General features: G+C 40.5%; 1 protein-coding gene across 1 annotated transcript in view; it reads left to right on the top strand.

Moving 5' to 3' along the window:
- HtrA2 (HTRA2-related serine protease) overlaps positions 1–5301 on the top strand; it is a 69453-nt gene extending 64152 nt beyond the window's left edge. Inside the window, exon 7 of the mRNA XM_067156816.2 lies at positions 1478–5301. Coding sequence (XP_067012917.2) covers positions 1478–1643 — 166 coding nt within the window. The 3' untranslated portion in view covers positions 1644–5301. The remainder of the gene's footprint in view (positions 1–1477) is intronic.
- The last annotated feature ends 5190 nt before the right edge of the window (positions 5302–10491 follow it).

Here is a 10491-nt window from a genome sequence, read left to right on the forward strand (position 1 = left end):
AGGCACTTGGATGTATACAGTAGATGCTCTTACAGGTACGGTAGATCCTTTCCAACTTGGTGCATCTGGTGTCTATTGCTAATGTCTCATTCTCGGTTGCTGAAATCCACTCCGCTAGGGACTTCACTGCAGGAACCTTACGAATGGTGGTGTTTTGTAATGGCAAAGTAGGTGGGACTCCTTTTATGGTAGTCATGAACTCAGTTTTCTTTATATTGACCCTCAAGCCAGTTTTAGCTGCTATGGTATAGAGGCTCTGTAGCTGGTGAGTAGCTTCTTCTATGTTGTTGGCTAATAAGGTAAGGTCGTCGGCAAAGGCCAGGCAAGGTGCACTGAGATTATCTTTCTTGTAGCCAATTTTCAGTCCACTTCCTGGAGGTAATGTGGCAGTCCATTCCCTGATAATCTTCTCTAGAATGCAGTTAAAGAGAATGCAAGAAATTCCATCATCTTGTCTAACTCCCATTAGAGTAGCAGAGATGTGGAAACATTTGAGAGCTCACCTCTAAACTTTACCTTGGAGGTGGTGTTCTTCAGCGTAACCTGGATTAGCCTGGTGGTCTTCTCATCGAGGCCTAATTCCTATAAGGTGGAGAAGAGGGTCTGCCTATCTGTTGAATCATATGCCTTCTGGAAGTCCACTAGTATGACTACCCATTGGTGTCCACCACTCCACTATTCTTGTACCTCAGGATTGTCTTGAGGTTCTGTATCTGCTCTGTGCAAGATCTATTTGCGCGAAAACCGACCTGATGTTCACCTAATTGGGAATCCAGTTGACTGACCACTCTGGTTTGCAGGGCTTTAAAAAAGATCTTGTACGTAACCGATATTAGAGAGATGCCTCTGTAGTTCTCGTGGTCTATCTTACTACCATTTTGTGTAGAGGATGGATCACCGCTGAGGTCCATTCCTCAGGTAAGGTCTTCGTTGCCCAAATATCCTCTATGATCTGGTGGATGCTTTGTATGGATTGTTCGTCAGCATGTTTCCACATCTCCGCTACTGTACCGTCTTCACCTGAGGCCTTGTTGTTCGATCCTGGCTCAGTCCGGTGGTATTTGAAGGTGCTCAAATACGACAGCCCCGTGTCGGTAGATTTACTGGCACCTAAAAGAACTCCTGCGGGACTAAATTCCGGCACCTCGGCGTCTCCGAAGACCTTAAAAAGTAGTTAGTGGGACGTAAAGCAAATGACATTATTATTATTATTATTATTATTACATTCTGGTAGAACATATTTCCCGCTTGTATCCTTCTACTGAGCTCCTTATCCAACCTTGCATCTTGCATTATTTCACTTTTCAAATATTTGAAGTATTTAACAACCTCAAGGTTTTGTCCCCTTGGTACTAACGATTCCTGCTCTTTCTCCTGCAGTAGTAACAGTATTAAATCACAAGAACTTTAAATATTACAAACCACAAAATACAGATGTACAGTGTAACTCTAGTTGTTGTTTTCCTTGCTTTTGCAGTGGTGGTTTGAAACCAGGTGACATCGTAACGCATATTAACGATCAGCCTGTGCAGAATGCTGGCACCATCTACCAACAGCTGGATGCAAGTGGGAAACTTGACATGTTGGTGATACGTCAAGGGAAGCCAATCAGACTCACAGTCATCCCAGAAGACACCGTGTAATTGGCTGCTGTTGGAGAACATGTGTACTCTGTATTCTTTTCCAGTGAAATGTTGGACCTAGAGCTAGTCTGTTTGTGGTCATTCTTTGTTTTGCTGGGTAAGACAGGAAGTTATGAAAGATTCATAACAATGTGATTTTTTTCATATTTTAATATTCATATTAAAAAATTATATTTATTAGAATAACCTCAATCGACGTTGGTTGTATTTAAATCCAGAATGGCCGCCCAACTGACAAATTTGAGATTAGGAATTGAAGGAAATAGGCAAAATATTTTCTGTTTTTTCAATGTATTTTGTTGAGTAGCTATACAGAGCTAGCAGATGATGGAGGTAAAGTATTGTGTTGACATGCTGTCAAGAGAGAGGGAAAAGCTGTTTTATCCAGCACCTTCAGGATCAAAGGATTGCCGGTTATTACAATTTCCCAAATATTGAAATGCCATTTCATCACAACTTACATAATATACTGTAAACAATGCCACAATGAGCCCATTTCATCAGCATTATGTATTTGTTTTGGTGTTAAGATTCTGCTCCTTCACTATTTCCTCAAACTTATGGACAATTTCTATTGCTGCATTATAGTTCGATGATTTTTCAAATACCGTGAGTGTCTTGAAACCAACCATCTGAAAAGGCGCACTTCTGTTAGTTCTATTTTCTCGCGCAATTCATTAGCCTTACCTATAATCATTGGTAGAGAAATATGCGCTTCCTCTGACCGTTTAATAGTAATAGATTTCAACTCTTGGACATGTGCTGGGGTCATGCCCCAAAGGTGAATTTCTGGTGAGCTCAAGACATCACGAATTGAGAAGTGGTCTAGCCTCACCTGTGAGGGTTAGGATGGGAAACGTGAGTCCTCTAAATGATCTTTTAGATGAGCTGATGTTGAAATCTGTTGCTTTATAGGGAAGTAACTCTAATAGACAGTCTTGTATCATCTAAATGAGCTGATATTGTTGCAGTAAATCAGCACATCATAAAAGCTGTTGTATTAGATCCAACAATTCCCTTTGAAAGGGATCAGCATGGGGCATCTGAAGTAAACACGAGAAGAAGTCCGTCTACAAACCCTGCCTACTCTACCTCTCTGATCACCACCATGTTCATTTGAAAAATTGGTGTGCTACAGAAGTACAGTTTGGCAGTAGGGGTGCTGTGCCGCTGTTAACCTGGAAACGTGAAAAGCCTTGGATTGTCATTAACTTGTCTAAATGACATCACCCACGTGGCAGATATGGGGGTCCTCACCGGTATACCGTCGGACTTGAGGGAAATAAAATAGCTCTCGCGGACCAAACACACACTTCACAACCTCATTAATAAATTCATACCTCACCAATTGCCTTTCCAGATCACATCTGGAATTGTAAACCCTGACCTCAGTCAGAAATGTTTCGATTGTAATAATCAATTAGCCAATCATGAAGAGTCTTCTAACGAATGAATCCACCGGCTCAGGCATACAACATTGTGGATCCGAGTAAAGGTACCATTCGGATACGTAGGAGTGTCGCATAGAAGATCAAGGCGAGTCGGAGCGCCTGGAAGCCTAAAGGAGCATGCAGCCACAGCAAACTAAGAGAACTCTTAAATTCAACAAGCCAGGGAAATTTTCATATTTTACAGGTGTGTTATAGTGTAATATTTATATTGAACTTTTGTGTTCGACAGACTGAAAAGCTTTTAAGTTACATTAAACTGCTGCTAGACACAATTGTACAAGTACCTGCCAGATGGAGCACCATAACAAAGTTAACTGTTGCCTCTGTCATTACACTTTTTTGCTCAGTGTATTCCATGTTGTTTTGTCACATGAACACTACGGCAGTGTTTTTTGCTGTCTGCACATGATCTTGATGTTTGCATCTCTGATCGATCATCAGACACTTCAGCAGACCTGCATTCAATTAATTCAATTGAATTTCCCATCAAACTGAGTCATACGATACTTCCACAACATTTTGTGGCATTCTTCAAGGTCATGACATCTGGAGCCCAGAAGCAGTCACAAATTCTCTTCTTCATATTTACATCTTCTCTAGTGTTTCTGGGAACTTTTCAACACTACAGCAAACTACCAATTATCTGTACTAATATGGACCTGAGGTAACACGAATAATTAAAAAACACAGTTAATTCACAAACGCCTGTGACTTAACATGAAATTCATGTATAAATAATACTGCATATGAAATTCAGAACCGACTGAACTCTCAGTTTACTTTTGGGAAGTAATCATTAATTTATTCTCCTTCAACTTATCATTACATTATTTTTTTTCCTTATAATTTTCCCTTTTCCAGCTGACACCAGGTGGGGGCAAATATGGTTCCTTTCCATCATAATCTCAGCCTCCCTCGTGCTCTCTTCCCTGTCATCTGTCTTTCCAGAGCTTGTCTTGGCAATTTTTCTTCTGTTATCTGCTTGACATGTCCAGATCACTTAATTCTATTTTGTTTCAGTTTGTCATTCAGTTTTTGCACATTCAGCTCTTCACGTATGTCTTCATTTCTCACTCTATCCCTCCTTGTCCTCTGTACCACACTCCTGCCTGTACTCTACTCTCGTCTCTCCGAGTCACTGTCGAGGTTTCTGCTGCATATGTCATTATAGGTAATATCTCTTGTACATTATTTCTTTAGCCTTCATAAGCACATCTCTATTCCACATGAATCTCAGTACCTAGTGGTAAAAGACACTCCCATTAATTTCCATATACAGTTTTCCATTTTCTGTTAGTTCACTTGCCAGTTATTTGAAGTGTTCTACTATTTCCAGTGTCTCCAATTTTGATAGCTCATTTTCCGTGTGACGTAAAGCAAATTGGAAAAAAATTTACTTGGTCCACCGATGTGCCTCTTGCCTACTCCGCTGTCCTCTACCCACTGAGCACTGCTCTCCTCCAAGTGCAATCATATTTTGAGTATTTAATAATAATTTTTATTATTAAAAAGTATATTCTTCCTAAAGATAATCATCGTTCAGCTATTCACTTTGACGATATTCAGTCATCACAGTTTGTGACATGAGAACTACTCCATTCCCACACCAACGATGTACGCTCTGTAATGAAATTGGAGGTTGATAATTCTAATCTCTTTTTCAATGTAATACACGTTGTGATGCTCTGGTTGGGTTTGTGGAAGTTACTCGACAAAATGTGGAACACATGCCATTCAGCATTATCCACATTGATTTCAAACTTTGACACCCCACAGGGCCCAAACTGTGTATTTTGAGGCTTGGGTCGCCCTCTTGAAAAATGATCAGTTTGTCCTCCCGCACTACAGTAGAGGCTAAGCATTATCATATTCATTCCGGATCACACTGTATAATCACGGGACAAGGCAGAAATAAACGGAGGATCTTCTAAGTAAAATTGTGTGGCTTCTTTGTAAATAAGAGGTGGAAGTTTTGGATTTGTTATTGCAATTTTATAGTGTACATAGTATGTATATAGAATGTGTTCATGTGACTTTGATGTCCCCTCCTCTTCATGTTTCTGCACTTGTGTGTTCTGTTTGAAGAAGAATGTACATAATCTTACCACATTTACTGGCAGCTGTTTTATAGTGTTGAAAATATGTAATGAATTCTGTGTACAATGTTCCTTTGTATCAATAAAGTGACAAGATTTTTATATTTGAAATATTAATACAGTAGAATTGGGATAATTCAAACTTTTCTTTTGTTTCCCTTAATATTCCTGTACAACAGATTGTTAAAAATCTATGTATAACTTGAGCATGTAACACAATATTGTGCAAAATCTGAAACACTAACGCCTATGTGTTATACTATATAAGTAATAATAATACTAATAATAATAATACTTATTACTTATATATTATTCTCAGTTCAATACGGACCAAAAACATGAAATTCATAACCATTAATTTATGTGTTATACATCAAAAGAAAGATCCCTATCCCAGGATTCTTCTTCTTCTTCTTCTTCTCTCGGTGCCTATCCGTTTCGGATGTTGGCGATCATGATGGCTATTTTCGTCTTGTTTGTGGCAGTGCGGAACAGTTCAACTGATGACATACTGTACCAGCCTCTAAGATTGTCAAGGATTACTAGAACAATATTATCTATTTCATAACGTCCTTTATTTGTGTAAAATAGTAATTTATTCAAATAATACGATGCTCTATGAAAGTTTTACATACAGATCTTTCTATGTTAGTGAAATCAAGTCAGAACATCTTTTTCAGAAGCTCCAGGAGGCTGTGGGAAAACATTTGTTTATTCAAGTACACACAATTCGAAGCAGAGGTGAGATTGCAATTGTTGCTGCATGAACAGGAATTGCAGCTTTCTTATTACCAGATGGTATGACAATTAAAAAAAATTGCATTGATCGCCTTCTGAAGGACACAAGATGTGGAAAAGAAATGGGTGGTAAAATTGTTATATTTGGGGTAAATTTTTGTCAAGTTCTTCCTGTGGTATACAAAGGTGAAAGAGGTCACGTAATTGAGGGATGTATCCAGCATGCTCAAATATGGCCAGAAATTAAAGTATTGCACTTGAAAACAAATATGCGTGCAAAGCATTCCAAAAAGGAATTTGCAGCATGGCTAATACAACTAGAAAATAATTAAATTAAAAGTGAAACAGGAAATGATATAGCCTAATAAATGTTCCCAATGACTTCATAAGTAACTTTTTTTAGCCATTGTATAGACTTTAATTCTTCAGCTTAATGGCCAGCCGGCAGCTTTAGCTTGTTTCTGAGTGATGAACTTCTTCAAATAAATTCACTTCTGTCTGTGCATATACTTTCGATGGTTGAAGAGACCAATTCTTGCATGGAATAAGCATCCACACAGATTGCACAAAATTGTTGGAGGAGGGCGTGGTTGTGCTGTACGGAATTTTCGTGCATCCCTCTTGGCCTCTTCACACCTGCATCATTCCCCTTCAAACAGATTGACAGCAGCAGCGATGGTCCGGCGTCAAATTGTACAATCTTGAACAAGCGTGTCCCAGGTTTGTGAAACTGAGACCTGTCATCTTCATAGTGTGCTTAAGCTGGTCCTTGTAGAGGCTCCACGAGGTCTGGTGCCGGAACAAAGTTCATCACACAGGATTTGGCTTGGAAATCTGGTATCACTCATCCGACAGACATGGCCAATCCATCTAAACTGATGACAAATGATGGATGATTCTATGCTCGTGGCATGCGCTTTCTCAAGAACAGCAGTGTTGGTGAGTGACATAGTCATCCATTTTGATCCTAAGGATGGATCAAAGTTTTTGTTGGTGGAAATGCCCAAGCTTTTTCAAGTCTCGTCAGTAAAAGGTCCAAGTTTCAAAACCATACAACAGAGTGGTACACCATGAGTTTCGTCTACACGTTCAGGTCTTTATTCATGAACACCCAGTGTGATAGTCGCACAAATGCTGCATGGGCAGCACCAATTCTCTTCTCCACATCTTGCGCACAGATAGGATATTACCCAAGTATGAAAAGTGGTTACCTGCTCCAGTGGAATATGTGAGATGGAGATGTTGAAATGTGGAAGGGTTGTACCTTGTGAAGGTTGTGCCACGACCTTCGTCTTTTGAATGTTAATTGTGAGACCAAAACAATCACATGCACTCTTGTAGCAGTTAACTGACTGTATTCCTCCGGTGTGAGTGTAGGTGATGCAGCATCATCTGCATACAGCATTTTGGTTACTTTTGAAACCTGGGTGAGCCCTTGGGAGCTAGTCTTGCTAGGGTGAAAACCCCTCCATCGAAACGATGCCTAACCTCCACACCTGGGTTGTTTGTAGAAGATTCATGTAGCATGGCAGCCAAATATAATGCAAATAGTGTTGGAGCAAGCACTCACCCCTGTTTCAGTCCATGAGTAATAGGAAATTCATCTGAGATCCTATTCTGATGGCAAACCTGTCCAGTCATGCCATCATGGAGGGCCTGAATCAGATCAACAAAGCACTGAAGACAGCAAAGTGTTTCAGTACTGCTCACATAGCAGGTCTTGGAACAGAGTCAAATGCTTTTTCCAGGTCATAAAAGACTAAGAAGAGAGGATTCTGTTGCTCTCTGCATTTTCCCTGAAGTTGCCTTGCAGAGAAGATCAGGTCAGTTGTGCCTCTGGAAGTTTGAAACCCACACTGGAACTCTTGAGATAACCTGGTGGTGGTTAAGCAGAATTCTTGCGAGAATTTTATCTAGAATATAGTAGTGATATACCGCGATAGTTACCACAAACACTGCAATCACCTTTCTTTAAGATGGTGATGATAGTGGCATTTCTTATTTCACCATGTACACTACTTCTGACTTTCCAAATTTTTGAGGATGAGTGAAAATCCTCGTTTTGAGTGATTGACCACCAGTTTGAATTAACTCCAGAGGGATGTTATCTGGGCCAGGTGCCTTTCTGGGTTTCAGATGATTGAGAGCTGCACTGAATTCTTGGTAAGTTAGCGGCACTGCCACCCATGGTTATTCAGGCTGTCGAGGCACATCGCAAAGTAAGTCTTCTTCAGCAGTGGAAGGACAATTTAGAAGGGTGGAGAAATGGTCCTTCCAACATTCCAATGCTGTTAATAAGAGTGGTAGAGTTGTCAGCAGTTTTCAGTGTACCTGTTGAAGAGCGAGATGGATCATACAGCTCTTTTATCCCCCTGTGGGTGGGGGCGGTAGAATAACACCCACTCTTCTTCTTTTCCAACCCCGACGCTGTTAGGTTTGCGAGAGCTAGGGAGTCTTTCATTTTCATGCCCTTCATCTTCCTTTGGCCGATATCTTCATTTTTCGAAGTGTCGCATCCCCTCCATTTTTTCCCCTCTGATTAGTGTTATATAGAGGATGGTTGCCTAGTTGTACTTCCTCTTACAACAATAATCATTACCACCACCACCACAGCTCTTTTATTCCTGCATAGAAGTTCCTCAGGTCCCGAGCATCAGGTAGTTTCTGAAGTTCCTGAGCTTTCTGCTGCCATAAGGTATTCTTAATTTCTCTTATCTTTGTCCGACATGTTCTTTTAATAGTTCGGCTGTTGATCAGTCCCATGTTTCAAATTCTTCCTGCCAAAGATCTAGTTTTGCTTGAATTTCTGTTTCTGTCCCACCCCATAGAATAACAACAGCAAATACACATGCACTGGTTCATTTAAATTGTGACATGTATTGAGTTTTGTTCAGGACTGTTTGCAAAGGAGGATAAACCACTGAAAAAGTAGGGTTCGTTTTGAATTCAAGATCTGGGAAAGTATAGTGAGCGATATTGTTTGATTCAGTTCTTTTCTTTTTTGGACCCTATGGGTTTGAATTAACAAAGTTCTACTGTATACACATAGTTGACAAAATTGTGAAGCCGAATAAGTTCTCTCGATAAGTGAAGATCTCTGACTGACAGTTATTTCTTTTTCTTTGTGGCAGTCCTCACCAAGATTCCACAAGCGATGACTTGGATGTTACGCCTCTTAAAACGAGTAATTGTTATTTCATAGAGCAGAGAATTTCCGGTATAATTTCGTAAAGTTTCATGATGAAATTGTCTCCTGCACATTTCCATAATTCTGCAGTTATTTGGTCTTCCCCTACAGCCTTGTCGTTCAGTGATTGAATGACTTCCTTTATTTCCTGGGCATTCAGTAGGATTGAATCTGGATTACTTTGGGGAAAGTTGAACTGAAACCTTTCCTTAGGTGATTCACGGTTAAGTAGTTTAGAAAGATGTTACTGAACTAGGATCACCAAATCTACTACTAGATCGGAATGAAATTAGAATTATAGTCCAAACACAGGGATTTGAGGAAGAAAAACAGGAACTGACAAGAGGTAAATGGTCAGAGAAACAGAAACTTGCACACTCCTGCAGATCAGCAGTATCCTTGTCGTCTTTTAGTATGAGTGAGCGTCTCCTGCAGGCCAAGGTTCCGTCTTAGCCAGAGAGATCGGCGCACTCTGTGAGGATGTGGGCCCTCTTTAGTAGAGAAGAGTGTGCAGATCTTACGTGACCTATCTTTACCCGACACAAAATTATGGCCCCTCTGCATGAAGGCCAGAAAGTGGGACTGCCATACAGTGGTACCCGCTGTGGGTGGGGGATGCAGATGAAGAATACACCCACAGTATCCCCTGCCTGTCGTAAGAAGCGACTAAAAGGGGCGACCAAGGGATGATCAAATTAGAACCATGCTACTACTAGTAATTAGTACCACCATGGATCGCTTTTACTTGCGTGTAGTACCACTATGTTACGTACACAATAGGTTTGAGATTAGTAGCGACAATGTGTGCTCGGGATGCATTTTACAGTACCTGTGATTCGAATCACTATATGAGTGACACCATGGTTCTGCCTTGCCTATGATTAGTACCCACTATGTGAGCAACACCACGGGATAGTGCGAGTCCCTGTGGTTAGTCCACTTATGTGAAGAACACCATAGGTTCGTGTTGCCTGTAAATAGCGACACAATGTGCAAAACTCCATATGTCTGTGTTACATGTGTGCATTACATTACCTGTGAGTGGTACCATAATGTGTGGAATACAGAGAGTCTACGCTACTTTTGATTAGTACCGCAACATGACAAATACCATGGTTCTACTCTCCTAGCGGTAAGTACCATTATGAGGAGCCGATGACCTGGATTTTGGATCAATTTACACTACAAGCGTCATCGATTCAGTATTGTGCTTTAGAAGCAGTCCCTTGGTTAGTAACTCTATTGTTCAACACTAGTTTCTGGGAATGTGGGGCATTGCGGGTCGGATCCACAGATTGTTTTAACTTCATATCCATCCATTCATATTTTGGACTCGCGTTTTGAATTCTGGTCAGTGGAGGATTATGGATTTTTAA

This window comes from Anabrus simplex, chromosome 12, assembly GCF_040414725.1.
Source record: "Anabrus simplex isolate iqAnaSimp1 chromosome 12, ASM4041472v1, whole genome shotgun sequence".
Taxonomy (NCBI): domain Eukaryota; kingdom Metazoa; phylum Arthropoda; class Insecta; order Orthoptera; family Tettigoniidae; genus Anabrus; species Anabrus simplex.